General features: G+C 41.2%; 4 protein-coding genes across 9 annotated transcripts in view; 2 read left to right on the forward strand and 2 right to left on the reverse strand.

Annotated features, from left to right (window-relative positions):
- The window catches only part of LOC110982110 (mitogen-activated protein kinase 14A-like), a 17,619-nt gene extending 9,397 nt beyond the window's left edge, over nt 1-8,222 (forward strand). For both annotated transcript variants that reach the window (XM_022240293.2, XM_022240292.2), the window contains exons 4-8: nt 1,263-1,340; nt 3,203-3,389; nt 3,755-3,834; nt 4,003-4,255; nt 4,602-8,222. In XM_022240293.2, the coding sequence (XP_022095985.1) occupies nt 1,263-1,340; nt 3,203-3,389; nt 3,755-3,834; nt 4,003-4,255; nt 4,602-4,642 (639 nt within the window). In that variant the 3' untranslated portion in view covers nt 4,643-8,222. The remainder of the gene's footprint in view (nt 1-1,262; nt 1,341-3,202; nt 3,390-3,754; nt 3,835-4,002; nt 4,256-4,601) is intronic.
- LOC110982108 (deoxyribodipyrimidine photo-lyase-like) lies at nt 8,223-15,338 on the reverse strand. 4 transcript variants are annotated; one of them, XM_022240286.2, is made up of 11 exons: nt 15,154-15,338; nt 14,211-14,356; nt 13,789-13,975; nt 13,409-13,554; nt 12,689-12,868; nt 11,970-12,128; nt 11,535-11,733; nt 10,925-11,077; nt 10,057-10,178; nt 9,666-9,825; nt 8,223-9,285 (listed from the first exon to the last, which is right to left on the reverse strand). In XM_022240286.2, the coding sequence occupies exons 2-11, from the start codon at nt 14,352-14,354 to the stop codon at nt 9,140-9,142; spliced, it is 1,596 nt and encodes a 531-aa protein (XP_022095978.1). In that variant the 5' UTR covers nt 14,355-14,356; nt 15,154-15,338; the 3' UTR covers nt 8,223-9,139. The 4 variants fall into 4 exon arrangements, with proteins under 4 accessions (XP_022095978.1, XP_022095977.1, XP_086991518.1 ...); XM_022240285.2 differs by lacking the exon at nt 15,154-15,338 and adding an exon at nt 14,842-14,993; XM_087135392.1 differs by lacking the exon at nt 15,154-15,338 and adding an exon at nt 14,709-14,815.
- Nucleotides 15,339-15,611: 273 nt separating this feature from the next.
- On the forward strand, nt 15,612-19,666 carry LOC110982142 (uncharacterized). Of its 2 annotated transcripts, none has more exons than XM_087135405.1 (6): nt 15,612-16,013; nt 16,990-17,015; nt 17,309-17,429; nt 17,800-17,844; nt 18,250-18,381; nt 18,690-19,666. In XM_087135405.1, the coding sequence occupies exons 1-6, from the start codon at nt 15,852-15,854 to the stop codon at nt 18,867-18,869; spliced, it is 666 nt and encodes a 221-aa protein (XP_086991531.1). In that variant the 5' UTR covers nt 15,612-15,851; the 3' UTR covers nt 18,870-19,666. The 2 variants fall into 2 exon arrangements, with proteins under 2 accessions (XP_086991531.1, XP_022096047.2); XM_022240355.2 differs by having other exon boundaries at nt 15,619-16,018.
- Nucleotides 19,325-22,673, reverse strand: LOC110982141 (uncharacterized). Its single transcript, XM_022240354.2, has 2 exons — nt 20,630-22,673; nt 19,325-20,311 (listed from the first exon to the last, which is right to left on the reverse strand). Exons 1-2 carry the CDS (start codon nt 22,053-22,055, stop codon nt 20,271-20,273), a joined length of 1,467 nt encoding a protein of 488 aa, XP_022096046.2. The 5' UTR covers nt 22,056-22,673; the 3' UTR covers nt 19,325-20,270.
- Between the last annotated feature and the right edge of the window lie 40 nt (nt 22,674-22,713).

The raw sequence follows: 22,713 nt of genomic DNA on the forward strand, positions 1-22,713 counted from the left end.
CTGCATGATTGGCTACCCAGTCCTGAATCTTTAAGCACCTTACAAAGTTTTGATAGAGTCAGATTTGTAAGGTGAAAGAGGCATTGCTTTTAAATGAGTCTAAATGCAGCAGATACGCATATGCACAATCTAAAAAAACGTTTTCAAAATGAGTACCAAGTGGTCCAGATAATGGTGACGTCTCATTAAAACCTGAAAATTAACAATCCAACGAGGCCCGATTTGAGTTCTGGTATCATTGCATATAGCAGCAAACTGGTAGCCTATTTATAGTCACAAGGTTTTATTAACTTGCATTGCATCTGTTATGGGAGACAATATCAATACACTGAATGTGAAATGATGTAATTTGATATGCTGGACATTCAAGCTGTCAGCATTGACAGGTGATTATGGACTTACAGGTGCAATATTGCTAGTACATAATGCAGACAGAACAATACAAAAACAGAAGAGCGATGAATTTGAAAGCATCATTGGGCAAACTGCAATGGTAATTTATTCATTTCTGACGGGGTACATGTAGTCACAGTGTAGACAGGGTAGTAAATTCATTGTGTGAATGGTCTGCTTACATATACCTGTACATGTACATCCTGTCTGGTTTCCTGGGGCATGATTGTGTGATATGCCATAGATAGTGCAGCATGCATTGCATATCAAAATGTATGTCATATGCATGTACATAAACTGCAACATGTACATAAGTCTGTACATAATTGTGTCCTTACTGGTATTCAAAAGCCGTGTTCCTCCATTTTACACACTTGAGCTGCTAAAAACAATCATGTGCAATGCAGTGATGCATGTCCATGCCTAATCTACATGCACACTGTTGCTAAACGAGAAATACGTGTACATGTATTACCCAGGTACATGTGCACTTAAATGTTATTTGGCTGTTTAAAAATTTATTGATTTACAATCTACATAGACTATATTCATTTCTCTGTTCCATCTGTGACTGTGTGGTACCAACATTTTTGTTAAACTTGGAAAGGGGAATAAATCATATCTAAGGAACTTGCATATTGCATGTGTTCAACCCAACTGTCCTACATTGTCCCTTTTTACATGAATTTTTTTTGCCCACCTTTGAGGGTTAGCTTGAGTTATATTTTAATCCTTAACCTATCTGTTAGTAGATTAAATGACAGTGTACGTTTCTTGGTCTGCACGTGTGCAGGTATAATGGTCCGTTTAAATTTTGTCCATGGATGTCTTCTTTGTTAGCCAATGCTTTCATCTTGTTCGGTTCACAGTATATCCACTCTGTAGGTGTGATCCATCGAGATTTGAAGCCCAGCAATCTGGCTGTTAATGAAGACTGTGAACTCAGGGTAAGTTAACACCAGTTTAATTTTCATCCCCTTAATGTACTACATTCAGCATCTGTAACAGTTCTTGTACAAGTACTCATATGTACATGTAGTTATACATGAAGGGAATCACACATTATGTGAAGCTTTTTGTTACTATTGTAACCAGAAGTGGCCAGGACTAGACACTAGTGCTGCAAGTACATGTAGGTGCCTCAGTTTGGAAACGGTTCAGAAATTTTTGTCGAACTTGGATTCAGTTCGGGTTCGGACACACATATGTACCGGTACGTACATGTATAGTGTAACTGTATGTACAATGCACATTGAGACATCAAAGAGCTCACTATGAACCATCGCCATCCATAAGCAACTTCAATTTGAACATAATTTTTTTCTGAACTGTCTCCCAAAGTTTGTTAAAATTCCACAGCAAGGTGGTGTGTTTTGCCGACCCGAAGCGGTCGTGTTTGGACCACGCTTGACTCAACAAAACGATCGTAGGCTATGTGAAAACAGAAAAAACAGTATGCTCAAATGGGAGTTTCCTCCGTTACAGATTACAAGATCAAATTAGATTTCGAGCAACTTGTGTTTTGGTAATTTTTCATGAAACAGATTCAACTGCCAAACCGTGGCTTTCGGTGTATTCAAAGAAGAACCTTGGTATCATGTCGGCATTCTTTCCCAGGTCGGCGCCCACGTGGCCAGGGGCAATTTTCCATCAGTCTTTTTCAAACGGATAACGGCATTTTGTTATTTGAGATTTGTGAACAACTTAGAAATCTGGCAAAGTTCCATTCCAACATATTCACACTATCAGTTGGATTAAACATGATCAAACAAAATGCAAGTTAGGCCACTACGCGAACCCAATCTTGTCGCGTGCCGGCCCGCCTAGCAAAGTCAATTTTCCCTCCAGAGTTGCCTTCGATCGAGCACAAGTTCGACTGTGATCAGCATCCAATCAAAATTTGTTTTGCATGGCCATTTATGTTATCATTGGCCCAATACAGAAGGACGTGGCTATTGGAAATTGGCAAACATAATGATAAATCTGAATTATACATGAGCACATTTCGTTGTTATGAGAATTTAGAAGCGTTGTGCAGCTGAAATGCTGTACGTTGCACGTTCTCCGTTGATTGTTGGTGAATTCTCACCACTACTTTTTACAACCATCCTATGATGCGAGGCCATTGTAAGTTTACTGTACATGTACGTGCCATGACGCATGTACATTTACAGTACGTGTGTACTTGCGCATGTGCCGAGTGTCGGTGGGGTGTCACTCGTTAATCCATTTTTTGTTGTGTTTGCTTTTTGCCAAGTTTTCTTGCATGCATTCCATTCCATTTCATTGATAGTGCATTCCATCATCAATTCTATCAATGCCATGCCATATTAAAAAGCTGAACATCCAGACTGACCATTTTGGTGTGGTTTGGTTCGAAAGTGCCAGGTTCGATAATTTTTTGTTTGGTTCAGCAGTTCGGCTGCAGCACTACTTGACACCCATAGTGGCTTTAAGATTTAGGGGGTTCTCAAGTATGCATGTATATGAAAGATTGAAGGAGTTTTGAATACAATTTGCAGTTCTGTCATCATAATTCCATCCCCTCCCCCTTCCTAAAATGATGGTCCGTGGAATTCTGAATACTTCAAAAGAGAAACAGAAGTTGTAAAACTTCATTCAGTAAATGCTGTTTTCCAAAACGATGTTTTGCACATGTGAAAAGTTTGGCCGGTGAAGAATTGATAAGGTCAACAAATATTTGACATTGCAGCAGAAATTTAGTGCTTCTATTTTGCCACATTTTTTACTGCAAAGTGTAAAGTTTTGTGTTTCCTTGTTCCATTGTATCCTGCTGCATTGGGTTCAGATACTTGACTTTGGACTTGCTCGTCAAGCAGACGATGAGATGACAGGTTATGTAGCAACGAGATGGTACCGAGCACCAGAGATCATGCTCAACTGGATGCATTATACCAACACGGTGGACATGTGGTCTGTGGGCTGCATCATGGCAGAACTGCTGACTGGGAAAACGCTCTTCCCCGGAACAGATCGTATCCTTTAGTTCCTGTTGCTGGCCAACTTTGCCTAGAACCGTGACAGGAAAGTGAGCCAGTAGCAAGCTCCTTGTTTGCTGCAAACTTGCTGAGTTTATACTGCAGGAGTGTTACTGCAGACTGGCACAGTATAAACCTTTGTTTTGTTTACAAACATTGACCGTCATTTTGTACTGATAACTGAAGTTTACTCTCACTGACTTTGCAACAGTCAACAAAATCCATTATTCAATCTTACACATTCACACAAAGTTCCCCACTGATTAGAAGGCAAATGCTGTTAGACTTACTCATGGAAAAGCTAAGTTGGGTAAAAGAGATGATCTTCCCTCAGAAATGTTACCTCTTAATTGACATTTCAGATATTGATCAGTTGAATCGCATCATGGCTGTAACTGGGACACCAGACGCTGAAATTCTCGCTAAAATCCAGAGTGAAGACGTAAGTAGCAATTTCCAAGCCTTGCCAGTTGTTTTCATTGGTACCATGTGTAATCACTCAAATGTGAACCAACAGTGACCCATTTTTTGGGGGGGGGCACAAGCCATGTTAATGACTTCATAGCATACAAGTTTCACAAGCCTTCTTCACATTGTCTGCGTCACACAGGCTCGAAACTTTGTCAAGTCCCAGCCCAAGAAGAAGAAGATAAATTTTTCTGAGTATTTTACGGGGGCCAACAAGCATGCCGTGGATCTGTTGGAAAGAATGCTTCAGTTGGACGTGGACAAGCGCATCACGGCCGAAGAGGCACTCAGACATCCCTATGTCTCCAAATACCACGATGAGAGTGATGAACCAACTGGCGAACGATTTGATGACTCCTTTGAGCCACAGGATTTGTCCGTACAAGAGTGGAGAGGTCAGGGGGGCTTGATTGTTACATATTCATGAGGCTTCTTGTATTTTTTCATTGGCTAACATGTTTGTCATTTTTTCCGTATCCATGCCTTGCCTTCCTTTCAGTTTTTTTGACTCCCAAATTGTGGAGTTTAAGAGGTTAATCACTCTGATAATTCCACTTTTCGGCACTCGGTGTTAAAAAAGAACTAGGTGCAGGACTTCAACAAATGACCCTTTCTGCCGCATACAGGGTCTTCCTTGTAATCTACTACACATTACAAGAATTTTGTGAAGCTGTGAGAAGAATTGTTATTTAATATTTTATTATTGTTTGTCTAATGAAACATTTTCTTGTATTTCACCAGTGCTCATATTTGAGTTGATCCACGCTTTTCAGCAACGGTGAGGGCCAGTTTTTCCACCCACAAGATAGAACACCTGCCCCTCTCCTCCACCTCCGACAGACAACCGGTGGCATTACTCGTGATGGTAGCATCTCTCATTGATTGCCCCTGACAACTCTTCTTAATAACTGTTCTAACTGAATGCAACGTTAGCCAGTCACCCAGACAGCTTTTTGGGGGAGTGGTTCTTATTTCTGACAAATTTAGCAACTAGCAATACAAATAGAGTTTTGGTTTGTTGCGTATTTGACCCCTATTCCAAATGTCAAAGTTTACTTAAATACAAGATGGTTGACATGCTCAGAATCCCATGCAATGATCTAAAGCCAAAGTTGGCAAAACGCACTGCCATCTTTCTGCCTGGAGGCACTGTCTTGTAAGTAACTGTTGGACTTGGAAAATGGACTCAACTGCTGTTGGATTCATGGATTGTTCTGAGGCACATTAAATGAGTAGAGAGCTGGAAATCTGTTGTGACATCATGTAGCAATTGATACATGCATATTCATGATCTGACGTGTATATTCATGATCAATACATGTATATTAATGATTTGTACATTGATATGTACTCCAGGGTATGCTTGTCATTTCTCCATAGTATACACGTGTACTTTAAGTGGAAGTTCTTCTCTTCATGAAGTGTTGCCACCGGTTTGCAAACATGTGGGCCTAAGCTAACAGCAGTGATGCTGGTTTCAGAAAAAGTGCATTTACCATCCATAAGTCAAGCATGTCCAAGAACTGGGCCCTTATATGTATACAGAGATTGAAAAATAATCATTGTTTGTTTGGAAAGAATTGTTACTTCGTATGTAGTACATGTACATAGTGCTCTTGATAAGGAAAACAATTTGTATACTCTGCAAAAATGTTTAGAAGTGTGTCAGAGACAGGCTTGGGATGTTCAACTTTTCTTTTCAAGAACTGCAGAAAATATTCTGACTTGCAAGCATTACAGAACGGGTTTCCCCACTGTGTGACTGTACTTGCTGTTCAAAATGCTGTTTGTCTGTGAGCCAGGTTGAGCATGTGGCCTGTCAATCATGAAACAAGTTTCCAGATGAATACTTTGGTTGGTGTACATGTGTATAGGTGGGTTACAGGTGCAAATACATGCAGTCAAACAGGTTAACCATACATGAGTGGTGTTGTCCTATAAAGCACACATACATGTGTGTTTGGTAAATTCAGGTTTAGAGAACTATTAAAATTACCTATTACTAAAAATCTCCAAGGAAAGTTAAGTGGAAAGTATACCTCAGAAACCTGTAAAAAAAATCTCCTTTCAAGCTCTTCACTTTGAGTTCTTATCCTTGATGCCCTTGGTGTTACTTTTGTAGAGATCTGTTTTGTTATTTCACTTCTGGAAGAGTTTTTCCTCCGATGTTAAGCTTGCTTTTGCTGAGCTCACCGCTTAATAGTCCCTGTGAAGTTGACAGAGACTCTCTCAGCAGAAGATTGGCTATTAAATCTGTGCATTATTTGGACCCTGTACTTGTGAACACTACTGCTTTGACATCGATTTAGGCGTTTCGTGTGCAGTGTAAGGATTCTCCTTAACTGTCAGGAGTTTAGCCCATAGAGGTTGTGCGTGGTCGCCATTAGTGCAGTAAGAGCTTTTATTTGACATGCATACACATGAGTAGACCTTTTGTGCTATCCCTCCGCAACAAAAGCAGTTCCGGTAAAGATGGCTGCCGTGCACAGCCTTTAGATTGCTGTTCAGTTCATTGCTGTTTTTGTGTGCATGTCCAATTGGTCATGACCTCACCCTCGTGAATATGGAAATTTAGATTAAGTCACAAGTTGATAGAAAAACCCTTAAAATGGCAATAACAGATAAAAAGCAATGCTTTGTTGAACACTAGTGTATGACTAGAATGATTTTTTTTACCATGAAGGCTTTTTAAAACTTAGTTTCTCCAATCTTTAATACACACTAAAGGGTTTGAAAATTGTCACAAGGGCCTCATTTTCCACTACAAAACTGTGAGCATATTATGCATTTTCAGAAAATCAAAATCTTTCAACAGTATTGCTGTGAGTGTAAATTCAGTAAAAAGCAAGACTGAAACTGTAAGTACATATGCAATTCAGTTTTTAAGTTTATACATGTACATTAGAAATTACAATTTCACATATATCATGGCTTCAGTGCTTGTAACTCATAAATTGGAACTGTTCTGATGTGTGTGACCAAACTAAAAATCAAGACTGCGTTATCAGAATTAATTTGCACCTAAGCAGTTTGATTTACTTAAATTGTTGACACTTATGGTGTTTTTAGTTCTTCTGTTGGAACTGACTTGGTTTTTACTTGTCCGGACATGATGAGAGGCAAGCTACAATGTACACGTACCAAGCCTTTACAGCACACAGTGGCTGTTTTCTTTGTTCAGGAAACTTCTCTTTTTGTGGGTATCGGTGAATTTTAATCAGAGAAACCAACTCCAGAGCCCAACTTCTTTGAATCTTTGTACCGGGCCATTTTTGCAATTGAAAGTAGTTTTTGGTTGTAACCCAAACTGTTTGTGTAACTTGGTCATTGCTTGGAAAAAGAGATGTGTCTTGTGTAGGAGGATATGGAAAAAAAAAACACTGCTACTGTTTTTAGGATTGATCAGTAATGGCGATGTGACAAGTTGGATTGAAAAATATTACATTAAAGCTAACCATCGTAATGGGCAGATTTGCATTTTTTGTACAGTTGTTTTAGCACTCTACTTAGGTGTAGCCAAAGTCGTCTCATTTGGCATTTTGTTAAAGACTTTCTAGTGCAAATCTTTAAATATATGAGATCCACAGTGGTGCAAGCCATGTCATTCCTTTAATTACTGGTATGACTTGGGGCTTGGGCTTGAAGGTGTCCATCTGTGACCAAATTCAGGGTTGGGATAACTTGAATTTGGCCTATGGGGAGTTGTAAAGTGTCTGGGTCACAATTGTAGCTTGACCGTGTCCAGCCACGATTGTGACCCAGACAACTGCTTCTATTTTTGTTGATGTCATGATTTTTATTGTGCCTTCTCTGTATTATATTTTGGGTAAACCATAAACTCTCTCCAGTTTGCCCCCAAACAAAGCCACAAATCTTGCTTCAAGTCTGTTTCCAGGTTTACTTGTGCATTTGAATGGGGTCACATAATACTTGTTTGAATTTTGATAATATTTAGTTAGCCATGAAAGCACTTTTGTGTATACTTCATTACATGTACAGCTTTGGCGAACCATCATGTTGTAATAGGTAGTGCTTGATGAGTGAATTGGCTGGGAATATATCTTATTTGATTTATTCAAACTGTTGGAAAACACAAAGTTTGTACGGCTTATTTTGTTTAATTGCTATTAAAAAAAGGATCTTTATTTTCCATCTTCGATGGGCATTAAGAGAGATGCTTTTGAACAGGTTTAGTGGAACACTTTGTTGAACTGGAACGTAGCAACTACAATGTTGTAGTGTACAGATCAAATGCTAAATAGATTTGATGAGTTCTGATGTGAATAATATTCCTGGCCGTTATCTGTGAAATATTTTTGCCTAATACCCAAATAAAAAAATAAATATGGACACAAAGAGAAATACTGAGTCTGCGATACCTGTGAAAGTGTGTTAATGTTGTAATACGGAAGGACATGTTAAGTATAAATACAGAAAAGAAAAATAACTCAACACTGCATGCATCCTGGTATTGTCAAGAGGATATAACTCATTTAAATTCTAGTTCTTTACTGAGGCATATCAACAAGAATATAATATCAAATCAGGGCTCTGAAATATGTGATTGCCTGATGAACTGAACCGAACTGAATCTGCTTGCCCTGAAGAAGTTACTCAGTTTCCGAAAGCTCGCCAATCGCACATTTCAGAGCACTGATTTAATCTTATATTCTTGTCGATATTCTGATCACGCTGCTACGCAGCCCTTCCATATTTCTCTGATTTTACTGAGGCATACGCCTGTAGCCAACATTACTTCTAGCAAACACCATACAAGCCAGTAAATTTTGCAGACCTAAACCATCACTGTAACCACTAAATCCTATTATACTACAAATATCACTATCTAATAAGAAACTTTTACACAGAAAAAAGAGTTGATTAAAAAAGGTACAGATAGATAAAAAGTTGAGTATGAAAGATAAACTTTTTTTTTTCAAACGCTGCTTACCGACTCAAAAAAAGCCCACATATATCACACGAATGACGTGGACACTTAAAATCTAATACAGTTCCTGAAAATGGTCCCATAAATAGAGAAACGTAATATCTAGCTGACCCACATGCACCATGCATTATGGCCTTTAGAATCACGGCATACCACAGATATGTTTCACGCTGTCAATGATATTTCAAACTTTGGGGGTTACTTGTGAACAAAAACCCACAACACACATCAAATCCCCTTTTACAATGATGCATGCAAATCTAAACAGAAGCACGAGGTCGGCGTTTCTTCTTGATGGCCTGCTGACTGTCGTCCTTTGCAGTAAAGGGCATCACAACTTCTGCTTGTACTTGCGAACAAACTGGGCGACGTCAAACTTACGCTTGCAACCGTTGTAGTTCATGTAGCGGATCTTGCCAAAGACAGGTCTCTCTGCCCAGCCCTGATCATGGATGCCACAGATGGACCACATACAACCTGTTCATCACCAAAATATTAAAAGCTTGATAATTTAAATCGTGACAAAGGGTAGTGTGATTACAATAAGACCTTCCTCCATATGATTAAGGTGATACATGCCTTTTGTGCCATCTGTCAAAGAACCTTTATTTTCAAATTACAGAATTGGCTGAGTTCAATGCCATTTTCAAACTGCCTTTCTGACTAGCTGAGCGAGTACCTTCTGATGAAATCGTTAACAATCCTGTGGACATGTGATCTTGAATACCCTATACATTGGTCAAACAAACTCTCTTGATCTCGGATCAGTGGGTTTAACGGTGTGGGAGACACCTGTTTTTATTTCCAAGCCTAGAGTGAGGGAAATGAACATTGGAAACCTAAATTCCTTCACTTACCCACATATCCGTTGGGATCTCGGCCATCCAGGCTGTATTTGTCATTGAGATAGATGGCTATCTCCAGAGCATCCTCTGGGGATGGAGTCCATTCCAAAATCTTCTTGGCCCAGTACATCCTCAAGAAGCCATGCATCTTGGCTTCCTTGACAAGCTGGACCTGGTCCAAGAAAATGACCGGTCAGTCAGGCTACATTTTGCAATTTCAAAATTCCTAATTACAAGCTGCACACTGTCAGCTTACAGTTCCTACAAAATGAACAGAATCTACACACCCCTGGGTAGACAATGACCAAGGACAACGACCCAGCAAATGACCGTGATACTTGAGGTTGTAACGAGCAGGTGCATTTTGGGTTAATAGGATCCAGTTTGAATTACTGTGCAATACCTGGGCTGCGTTCCACAAGTCATCATGCGTCCTGGCCTTCTCTAGCTGTTCCTTGCTGTAGACATACTCCCTCTTATCCTTGGCATGCACCTTCAGGGTCTCCTTCGCCCAGTCGTTGGTCCCTGAGGAAAAACATGCATGCTACTAAACTTATCTGAAATGCTGTCTATTTCCTCAAGTGTGGTCTCTGGACCATATCGACCTTGCTGATGCAACATTTAAAATAGTCATGAGTGCCAAACTAAACCCTTGGCAGCATTCCACAGGAAAATTCTTGGTAAAACCCACGGAATCAGGTAGGGACGGAAAACCCAATCCACATGTGGTTCGGGTTCGAATCCCGGCCAGGTCCACACGTGGATTGGGTTTCCAATCCCTACCTGATTCCATGAGTTTCACTCAGAATATTCCTCTGGGATTTTCCTCCCACCTCTAAAACTGTAACTGCTTCTCATTGTCTCCTCTCTACAGGTTTCTTCAGGCTTGTTTATGAGCTACAGTCCCTAGGGGCGCTTTTTAGGAATCCTTTGTGTCATTAAACAGAAATTATTAATAATAATAATAAATTCCACTAGAGAGGAAGCACAACTTTGAAATCCCATTCATTTTGCTTTCCTAATCTATGAGGTTAGAACAGGCTCCAGTTGTGAGCGACCAATATTCAATTCTGTACTCTTCAGTTCATCGATTATCTTCTTTCCCAGTTAAGACCAATCAGAGGAGAACTCATATTGCTAGTCTCAGACAATGTACAAAAGAAATGAAGTTTCACCTTGAGGCTCAAGTAAATGCGCCTTTGGAAGTTTAATTGAACACAGCAAACATACTTCAGTGTGTCATACGGCAAGGCAATTGTTTAAGCAAGTACCTTCAATAGAATCATAGTGCTCATTGTAGAAGCAGAAATTGTCCGCCAGCTCACGTCGAACGACGCTCTCCTCAATGTACGATTCTACTGACTTGCTATACTTGCTGCGATGACCACGCACAACCAGAGCGGCTCGCTGAGCAGATACCTGACCTGCACAGATAATATGCAACAATCACAGGGCAAGTCTTTCACCATGTTACTGACTGCATGAATAGGCAACCTGCAGTGGTAATGGTGGGACACTTCTGTTATGGCAGGTATGCCAACACTTGTGCATGCAGATCGTCACTGTATGAAAAATGTGACAAAACATCATCAGTCGTACAGTGAACTGACCTATCTTATGCACAAAGTCTCATGCACGAATTACGGTCACTTTGAAGTGCTGCGAGAGACCGGTCACTTCCTGGTGCAACTGGTGAAAAGACAGCTTATTTCAGCTGCGTGTAACTTAAATGGAGGAAAGTGGTAAGGACAAAAATATCTCTTGATAATCAGGAAGCAGGATTCTCCTTGCAGCACATCTTTTGCCTATTATTCCTCAGCCCCAAAATCTGCTAAGCGACATTTTCTGCAGCTGCACACAGAACCTTGTTGCGACACATACCAAAGTGAATCCAGGGTGAGAGATTACTCAGTGCCGTCTTGTTGGGGTTGTTCCTGTCTGCCTCAAAGTACTTGAGTCGTTGGAGGCAGAATTCTTCCAGCATCAGCAGGCCTGCTTTGGTGCCTGGTTTAGCCCACGAAACCTCTTCAACCGTACGGTCGACATCAAGGGAGCAATCTGCAGCTTCCCAATCCACTGGCTGTGGGAACAAGGCCATATTAGGGAGCAAGTTTATGATGTGTTTCATGGACAAGAATGAGAAATACTTTTTTACACCGGGTGACAACTGCCTTGATTTCATTACTGACCCAAAAATGAAATGTGCACCTAATGTAAAAGAAATTACTTGGGTAAGCTTTCTCTTTTGTATTAAGGTCTAATGCTACAGTTCTGTCAACTGCAGTAATTGTACTAAGTTACGTGGAAGTCACCAACCTCAGGCATTGTCTTTGCCTTGTGTGGATGTTTGACAACGGGAGGGAATTCCGTCAAGAATGTCGATAGCAGTTTGGTTATCTTGGGTCTAATGGTACGAGCGCCATACTCCAGCTTTGGTGAGGCCTCCCAACATGGTACTATGTTATGTGCATCCACCTGTCAGACCAAACAAGAAAAATCATACGAGATGATCCCTGACAAAGCTCAAACCTAAATGACGAGTCATCAACGCCATAGCCACATCAGTGTACAGCATTTTGATGTCAACTTTCTAGAAACTTCCTGGATCCATGCAAATTCTTTGTTAACAAAATGGGTCATCAATCAAAGTAATAGTAACTATGGAGCAGTCCTGAATCCCACAGAGTACTGTAACTCCTACAGAGTTTTTCAAATCTCAGCTTCCCGTTCTTTTTTCACTTCAGTTTCCTGGGTTAGTCCCTAAAGTTAAAACGCTCTTCCCAAATTAATAGAAACATCAAGTTGTCTGATGTGTGCAATGCTGACGTTAATTGGAGTGTTCTTTGGTGACAAAATTCTTCGTCTGGAACCGATATCTGTGCTTAAGATGAAGCCAAAGATGGGAACGGGGTTGAGATTTTGAAACAGGCTCGGTGTCAGCTCCTGACACTTTCTGTTTTACTTAGGATTGGCAGATATAACAAATATGAAAAAGACAGTTTTCCTAAATTCACAGTGAGAGATTAAACAATGACCTGACAGACAGGAATATGTGGCAGACTGTCTGTGGCTTCCTTGACCCACTTGGATGGGACCCTCAGGGGGGAGAAATCTGTCACCATGCCACCGATGCCATGATCTTTGACAAAACTAGGCAGCACATCTGTGGCTTCACCAGTTAGAAGATGGAATGGTATGTCAAGCTCTTTAAGTTCCTGAAAAATAAACAGATCAAATTATTCAACCATTCCTAAATTAATACAAATTAGACTTTTTCTTTCCAGTGATCTCTAAGTGGGGATGCAGTACCCTTTTTTAGGCCAAATTATAAAGCATTTGGAAAAATATTTCAATATGGATAAAATTCCAAACTTTGGAAAGGTGATTTTTCTCGTCATCAAGTATTTTCATGGGTGTAATTGGATAAACATCTGCTCAGCACCATGCATATGTGAGACCTGACCTCAAATTATGCATGCATAACGAGACTCGGTCGCATTCCCTAATAACATAAATGAATACACATCATGGTGATCATGCCTTCATTAAAGATTGCCAACAAGGGAAACACAGAGCCCATTCCTTTCAAATTGATATTTAAATACCTTAAGTTAAAGCTATGCCAAAACCATGACATCAACAACGCACTGACTGTCGTCTGATTTATATCTAAATAAATGTTAAGTCCAGTAGGAATCATCTGGCTGTGGCTAGGACTAGCACACACATCTCTAGGAAGTGGCAGCATGCACTACCTGCTCAACTTCAGCAAGGCCTTTCAGCATGAACCCAAAATGACGGATGGTTGCGTCCAGGAATTTGGGCACCAGGCAGAAGCAGACGTGGAGTGGGACAGTCAATTTCATGGCAAGACGTTGAGCGTACAACAGACCCCAGTTATCTGAAAAAAATTGCAGAAAACAGCCCCATTCTAAAACAAAGCTTTGAACAATATCGTGAAACAGTATCAAATCATACAAGTTAACCTGACCTCAGAGTTAAGGCAAGGTTATGAATAAAAAGTTTCTCGTCTGGAATATTTGAAGAAAGGAAAGAATAAACTTCCGCAAATTAGCAAAGCACTCCCTCAAAATTTGGATCCTCAATTTTGAAACCGATGGAAGTCTAGACCGACCCTGTACTCGCTGATCTCTGGACATCCAGTACAGGATTCCTTGGCAACCCTCAGGTACATCCTGAACTCCTGACAGAACCCTCACTCTTTTCTTATTGAACTTGAAAGCTGAGATTGAGCTAGCTGTACGAAGACGAAGTGCCATTAATTTCTCCATGATGCCTTGTGCGTCCGAGGTAGACTTCACCTGCAAAATTGAAATTCTTCACAAATTACTTATCAGTTCACAGAGATAAAATCTTCAAATCATGTTCATTTCACTCAGTTGACTACATGAATTAATGTGAAGCTACGGAATAACATATTTTCTCCAAAACCAAATTCAACTGATGAACATTGCCAAATAAAATTCTCAACAGGATGTGACTACTTCTGTCGTTAACTTGTTAAGAAAAACTTTAATTTTAGAATTTGACATTTACCTCTTGCTTTGTGGTATCCGATGTCTTGGTTTCAATTTTCAGTTTCTTAGAGGGTAGGGCTGCTGCCTCTGATGATGAGGAATCTTCATGTTTTCTCTTCCCTTTTTTGGTTGTCTGGTTACTTCCCTTCTCACCCTTCGCCATCACTAAGAAATGAAGAGGGGAACAGGTGGTCTTCAGTCAGTTGAATAAGATGTACGTCATACATGATGACATCGGGAAAAACTTTCCATTTTGAATATCCAGAAAAACGAACTTTCAGATTGTGCCAATTATCCGTCAACAAGTTTGTTTTTGAAAATTCTTCTCAAAGTTTGAAACACGAGTGACTTAAGTCAAAAAAGCAACACGTGTATTCACTATAGGCTCAGTAAATTAAAATAACGGAAACGGCCTCCCGGCTTAGGCACCAATAACCTTACCCCCAGAACTGTGGGGTCCGAGCGGACGTCGGACCGACCCCGCAGTCCTGGGGGTAGTTGGCTCCTGCAATCTTACAGTTCATTTTGCACAACTCGTGGCACAGGGCTGCGAAGCTCAAAGACAGTTTCCGACAGAATCATACTATGGCATTCCCTGTCTCTGATTTTCGTCAGTTGTGCAAATATTTAGTGATATAGAACAATCCTACCTATCGGCGTTCTTGTATGCAGTGCAAGATCGGCTGTTGGAGTTCCAAGTAAAACACCGACTCTAAACAAATTAAGTAACACGCTCAGGCCTGGTTACGTAAGCCTGGAAGAGGGCGCTGGCCAACTAGATGGGGGGGGGGGCTGAGTGTGATCCGTCCCCGGGCCCATTTTCAAGTCAAGCGGCCTACCTTTGAAGGTTGCAACTCCCCCCCCCCAAAAAAAAAAAAACTATACCCTGCAGGGCTCTTAATTGCGCGTTAAGGACAAAACGATGATATTAAATTATGGTTTCGATAACTGCAACAACCCACCATGCTAAAAAAATTCAATCCTCAGCACAAAATCCTGGATCCGCCCGTGGTATGCAGTTTTCCAAATTATTGATGATTCAGGGTGCAGACCACTAAGCATTAGCATTAAAACTGCCCCTCCCCCGTGTCTTTTGAAAAAGGAGATTGTTTGACCCCCAAAATGGTGAGACTGTTTACTAGTAGATCGTTGCCTGAGGATGAACTCCCTGGGTCTTTGAGAATGGCTAAAAACTATATGGTCCTAAGTGCCCGAGAAAGTTGAGGTTGTCACTTGAAAAATGGTTGCAATCAGACTTGAAAAAAAAACGCTTTTTGGGGTGTTATTTTTGTTTTGTGGGAATATTGGAATTTAATTGGTTAACCCACAAAAATTGAAAAGAAATTGAAAGATTAGTGACCAGACAAGAATTTCATTTGTGTTTCAGAAATCTCAGGGATGTTGGCGTGCATGCTATTGGGCCCTGAACAGTGCTGATTTTACACTGTTTTCAAGGGGGCTTGAATTAGTGGACTGTACCCTTCATTCCCAGTTTGCGTCATTACACTGGCCATTTTCACACTTTGCCTGGCCCGAAAAAAGATTTTTGTCCTGAAACTACTAGCTTTTCAAGAGCAGAAATACTGCAGCCTAGACAAGGTGTGCAGCAGACGCCTTCAATAGTGGCACGGTCAACATATATACCGCCCTCAGTTTCTGTATGTATGTCATTTTACACGACTCGGCCCGAAAATGGACGGCAGTGATTCGGAGATCTTACTGTCTTCAGATTTTTCCAACCCGGAGCTGGACCTCCAACTTGCATGGCTCAACGAACCAAAGAAAAACCCAGTGGTTAAAGCTGCTCCTGGACTCCTCATATGTATGGTAATCTTTCCAACATTCTTAAAACTTAAGTCTGCATTGTTACAAGTTATGCAACTGACGAGCGTATTGGTTTGCTAATGGCATGGTGATTCATAATTTTTGATAGATTATTTGGCGTACACAGGGATGGGGGTGGGGTCTTAAGTTCTACCTCGGAAGAAATTCCCCCATGGTTCTTTATCTTTAGGCTGTTCATAAGGTGGAAAGGAACACACCAGATGATTCAGTGTTCGTGGTGGTCTTTTGGTGAAAGTTACTCAAATTTATAACTCCTTAGCAAGTTGGCACAATTGCAGAATACCCCGCCACTCACCTTACCTACCTCGTCCGTGGATACAGAGTCATGCTTCCATCCACAAGGCCCACTTCGTATCCCCGTATCCGCGTAGCCGCTCCCCGGGACCCACATTGGACTTAGAAAATTCTTCCGCCATCCCCATTCACTTTGCTTTGCAGGACGCACAAGGCCCACTTCGTATCCCCATATCCGCTCCCTGGGACCCACATTGGACTTAGATAAGTTTTATTCTTCCCTGATGAGTTGCATTCAAATTCAAGGGAGTGCTTCGTTCTCAAGAATGACTTCAATGCTGTACACAACGCGTACCTGGACGCAGCAAGGATAACCTGGAAGTCGTACAACCTCCACTTGACTACGTAGCCATGGATTTTTAGGGGGGTGTTTTCGAATGGCAGGGTATTCTGCAATTACTCCCTCAATGTTTTTTCAGCAGAATCAATGAAATTTGTTTCCCCGGCCCCCAAAGTTAACCCCTAGCTGATTACAGACTGAGTTTCCTTCACAGGGAGGATGAATTTTGGTGGGTGAATCATTGGCCCATCTATAAATGTGTTTGAATCCACGTTCACAAAGAGTACCCACCTTAGTATGCCCTAAGCACCCCACCACCCATTGCGCCCAAGGTTCAGCAACACTCTTGCTAATTTTTCCATTTTCTGTTTGGCCTCAGGATGAGAAGACGGACTTCTGGCAAAAGTGAGTTCCCTAAGATCACTAGACTCAAACGCCCATCTGGATACCTTACTATATTCTGTGCTCTGAGGTTTGGCTGTCCGATTGTTCCCTGGTCTGCTTGGTCCAGTCCGGTCCTGTCCAGTCCAGCCCAGTCCTGGTCTTGACTGGTAATGGACAATATGGGTACATTAGCAAAAAATCTGTATTCAGACTGTGATGAATAATAGCCCTTCGTTTCCTCTCTTCCAAATTTCAGTCAAAATGTTATCAAGGTTATAAACATGCAAGACCTGACCATTAATTGCCCACAACAGAACATACTATGAACCAATGCACGTGCAGGATGACGGTCATGCATTATACATGGAGGTGTCAGAGGTCAAAGTGGTGATGGAGACATCATTCACCCTGAAGGCTGTCAACCAGTTTGACCAGGTCAGTATTGTCATGATGAGGCAGTAGAAGTTCACAGAAGTTCCCAAGAGTGAGTCTTTCACATCAAAAGTGATTAGAAAAATTTAAAAAATAGTGTCCATAACAGTTTTGAATCAATTTTGCATAGCAAGTTATATCTCTGAGGTTGATTTTCATGTTCAGGGATTGAGTCTTCTTGTATCAAAACAACTTTCAAATGCCTTCAAATGCAAAAAACTCACCATACATAGAGACATTTACCATACCCCCTTTCCATAATCCTACATGTTACATGCATATATCACCGTGCTTCTGTTGAACATGGTGTATACCTGTATTTCATGGTGTGAGTGGCACATCGTTACCTTCAATTTCTGTTTGCTTATTGTAGGCTGGTCTGCTTGTCCGGTTTGACGAAGATCACTGGATAAAAATGGTAAGAGTGACGACTGGATTTATTGTCCCTTTTGCGGACTCATAAGATGTACACAGACTTGTCTCTGTATGAAAATCACCAAGACATGACCGGTTTCTATGCTCATCTGAATGGAGGTATCTTTGAGAGATGGTGGTTATTTCATAGATGAATGCAGTATTGGAGAAAAAGTCCCTTGCATTGTTAAAATAATTGAGAAACTAATATGAGTGCTTTTCAAATTTAGATAAATGCTTTGTTTGACAAACAAATCCTCGAACATGGCAAAATGACTTTGTCATCTTTGTGAAATGGCAGTGTTTTATTGTTTCATTGATAAAGTTTTTGTTTTGTGCAGTGTGAACATTTTGCTTTGAGCACTGTTTACTGTGTTTCTGTTTATAACCAGCTTAATATTTCTGTCAGGGCATTGAGTTTGTTGATGGGACTTGTCGTCTGAGTTGTGTGGTAACAAACACCTACAGTGATTGGTCAACCCAGGACTGGCCCTCGCTCCGTTTGCATGTCAGGATTTTCAGGCTAAGAAACAACTTTGTGGTAAGTCTGAGATGTACTAAACCAAACCATCGTCAATGAGGGATTAAAGGCCTTGTGCACATTTTAAAAATGTACAAAAAGACAATAAATCATCATTGATTTACTCCTTTTCAGTTTGTTTGCTTTACGAAGGGGTCACCCAGAAAATTGGTATTCTTTTACTCTTTGAAAAATGATAAAAATATGGATGACTCCAGTATGGATTCCATTGTGATGTTCCACATGAAGCAATACAGGAGGTCAGATGGCAAATCAAGCCACAGATTTTGGACCAATCATGCTTAACCATTCTGGTTTCCGTCCCTCAGGTGGAGGGCTCAGCAGATGGCAAGACATGGTCCATGATGAGGATATGCCACCTCCACGTTCCTGAGACAGCCAGCCTTAAGATGGGCCTGATGGCCTGTGCACCAGCTGGCGGTGGTGGTCAAGTCACGTTTGACAAACTTGTCATCAAGAAATGTAGCGGGTACCATCACACAAACTAACAGAGCTCAGCTTAGGGAAGCTCGAAAGGAGACTAATTCTGCAGCATTTCTGCTGTCTCCAAGCAGTGTCATGGCAGTCTCTAAGTAAGTAATTAATGCACAGATGATCAGGAGTGTGAGGGACTACGGTTATCATGTTAGGGAGGAAAAAACACATTCCATAGCTAAATTCAAAAACCAGAACAGAATAAAGACCCCTAATACTGCTCATCTAATGGCTGACGACAGAAACAGTCGTTGGTTTTGACCTTCAAATACACCCCTGAAAGTCAGAGAATTCTGTGACCCAAGTGAATTTATCAATTCATATTGCATCATGTTAAGCCAAATCAACTATTTTTAAATGCCGCTCCTTTCAGGCTTTCTGTGGTGTTTAATGTGTAATATTTCTTCTCTGGCTTCATGTTTGATTCTCCCACATTAATCTGTGAGAAAAGCGACACCGTTAAACCTCATTAATAACAGCACTTTTAATACAACTCTCTGCTTTACGTCAAGGAAATTTTTAAGTCCCAATGGTTTAAATGGATTTTCATTAGTTTCAATCCTGACAGCACAGGTTTTTTGTTGTAACAAGTGGACCTCTTATTAATGACTTTGTCTGGTATTTGGAATCCTTCTGGAAACCGACTACAGAAAGGCAAACTTCCTTACATTACAACAATGGCTGAAATATCAATGCAGAATTCCAATATGGCATTTAGTGTGCAAAAATTATATTTAATAATTTTGATGTAAATAAAATTTCAGTTATTTTTCTGAAAATAAAAGAAGTACATGTACAATCAAATTCAAAACAGTTCGAGTCATATGTTACGCAAATTTGAAAAGGTTTGATGTTAATGTTTTTCTGTCGGAAAACAAACAAAAGCCATACTTGAGTTACTCAGCAGAGGCTGGGAATGAGGACGGATGAATGACCGACGTCGATGATGATAAATACGCACTTGTGGCAAGAAGATTTAAGTATTTATTTTTACTTCATTATGTCATCACACAAGAGTCATCACACATGAGCATCGACGAACCTGTTAAATGGCCGGCCACTAACTCCCTTATTTTTATTTTTTATTCTTAACGAGCCTCTGCGTTTCATGTTTTTCTCATCCGATTTTTCAGTGTCTGGGATAACTTGTTAAATGCAAGTCTGAAGTTGCAAAGACAATACAATATCATGGTGTGATTCAGAAAACACTCTCCATACATACTGCAGTAACTGCCTTGTTATAGCACCTCTGGGTGTCATACTTTCAATCATAAACGGTGTAATAAATAACTGTACACACAGGAGATGCAAAGCAAACAATCTACCATAAGACCACTGTTTAACGGAGATGAACGGTCAGCATTAACCGGGCTTGGTCATGAGAAAAAGAAACAAGTGATCGGAGCCTGTTGGTGTCAAAGGAAGTCTTGCTCATCGTCAAAATTGTCTCCAAAATCTGGGGGGAAAATGAGACGAAACAATTACGTTGACTAGTATGAAATAAAATGCCTACGGCTCGTGTACTGCAAAGTAATTCATTGGAAATAGTTTATACTAAATCTTCCCCGTACACACAGCAATGAATTTGGCTGGGTGTTTTGACCGTATAACGTCAGTTAGGGTTTTGAAATGGTATTCAAGGGAGGAGATGGTTTGAACAATGTAAAGTTACATGAGGTATAATGGAGTTTCTTTTTTTTATATAAGTGAGCGAAAGAAAATAGTCGTACTTGTTTGAAGAATCGTAAAAGAGACGTGAAAATTATGAGCTTACCATTGAAGAAATTGACGTGGAGATGAATATTGGCGTAGCTAAAAGCCGGTGACATCACTTTGTCGCAACCTTGACTGTGATCTCCTAAGACCATGGATCTGATAGAGGGATGGGTCCGCTTTATTGTTAATCTTCTCGTAGTCTGAAAACTTGCCGATTTGCCGAGAGTTGTGCCTCTCGCCATAATTGCTGATACAGGACGTGACGCCGAGTTCTGTAAGTTATCACCCAAGCCACGATCATGTTTGACTGCCGAATCAGAACCGACATTGTTGGCTTGATAAAGAATCGGTGCACTGGCTGGATGCTTGTTGGATGGGTTAAAAATCTTGGGCATGATGTGAAGACCAGATAGGTCAACAGCTCCGAGAGTGCAGGACGTGTCGGAGAACCCCTCGTCAGACACATCGTTTATGCTCCTGGAGGAGTCGGAGTCTGAGGACACTGGGTAGGTAGAGCTGATGTCAGACATGTCCTCGGAAGAGTTGGACCCGTCGATGCGGTCCAAAAGGGATAGAACAGCGGGTGTCGAGAACTCGTCACACGGCGGGCTTTCGCCGGCTGGAATATCTTCGGAGTCGTAGGTCGCATTCTGATCACACTCATTGCCGAAACTTGAATCCGAGGACAGCACGCGGGCATAGGGTCTAGGAAGAATCCGAGTTGGGCCGATGGAGTCTGACGTGAACGTGTCCTCGCTTCTTTCACAATCAGATAGCGAGAAATCGTTTTGCTCCAACCCAAAATCAGACATTCTAAGCTCTTTCTTTTTAGCGTTAGGGTTACCACATTCTGACATGATATCTTCGGACGTTTGTTTGACCACGGTGACGAGTTGATGGCGAGACTGCGGCAGTTCGATCGGGAAGAATGCGCGGCAAATCGGGTCGTCGGAGCGAACTTTCCTAAATCGAAGGGGTGCTAGAAACTTAATACGGCACCGGGCTCTCTTGTGAATTATAGGCAAGCTGGAAAATTTCCGGTCAGGTCGGAGACCTGCCTGGTGGGCCCTCCTTGATGCAGTCTGGTCAATCTCACGGTTGAGTGCCGAGTGCGATGCGGTGGCAAGAGGTTTGCTTGAAGACAAGACACCGGTGATCTCATCACTTCTTGTTTTTTTCCTGATCACCCCAGCAGCGGACTTCTGTGGTTGTTGGTTTCTCAATGGAAGGAGGACTCGTCCTGGACTGCACTCAAAAGAGGTCAACGAGACTATTTCGATCGCGGAGCCCCTTGCGTGTCTGAGTTTGTCGCCGATCGGTTGTTTGACATCTAATGTCTCAGTTAAATCCGAATCGGATAGCTGTCCGGGGAGTGTTTCTCGGATTGACACTGCTTTCTTTGAAGTAACTAATGACAAGTTGCTGAAGGATTCCTCGCTGCTACTTACGTCCAGTGTTGACCCTGAACTCACAGCACATCCCATTACTGGCACTGGATAGGTTTAAGCTTACTTTCATGATGGTTTATTTCACAGTGGTGTTTAATTTAGCATTAGTAATCTATCGTATTATGGATGTGGGCTAACATGCATGTATGCATGAAAGGCATAAGACCGAGGCCTAACATCACCATGCGCGTAGGAATAAGCACTGTTTTATACGCCCGCGTGCGATAATTTTCGCACAGGCTGCGAGGAATAACAATACTTTGGAATCCTGGAATCATGTTTCACGCAGCTCGCAGACTCACACGCAACAAATTCGGTCCAACTCGCCACAGAAGTGTAGGCCCTTTATAAGTATCAAAATCGCCGTATTTGATTTGTTTCCTCTTCTCGTTAATTATGAGAGATAGGCCTGCCACAATTTCACCTGCAGTTTTTTTTGTTGGCGCTTTGAATGGTTCTTGAACTAAGGACCTAACTGTATAATTGTTGAGCATTTAAAGTTGAACCGTTTTCAATCCTGTGTAATTATTCGACCGTTGACTCAAAATCAACAACATTGGTATTGCTTCTTACAAAAGGGTTGGGACATCACATGATTCGAAGTTTGAATAATAATAAAAAAGATTCCTTCGGGAGAAGCATGTATGATGCATCAACGGTTGAGTGTCTGCTCTGGAAGGGAAGTTGTTACTAG

Source organism: Acanthaster planci, linkage group LG04, assembly GCF_054643075.1.
Source record: "Acanthaster planci isolate LZ-2023a linkage group LG04, COTS_SCS, whole genome shotgun sequence".
Lineage (NCBI taxonomy): Eukaryota > Metazoa > Echinodermata > Asteroidea > Valvatida > Acanthasteridae > Acanthaster > Acanthaster planci.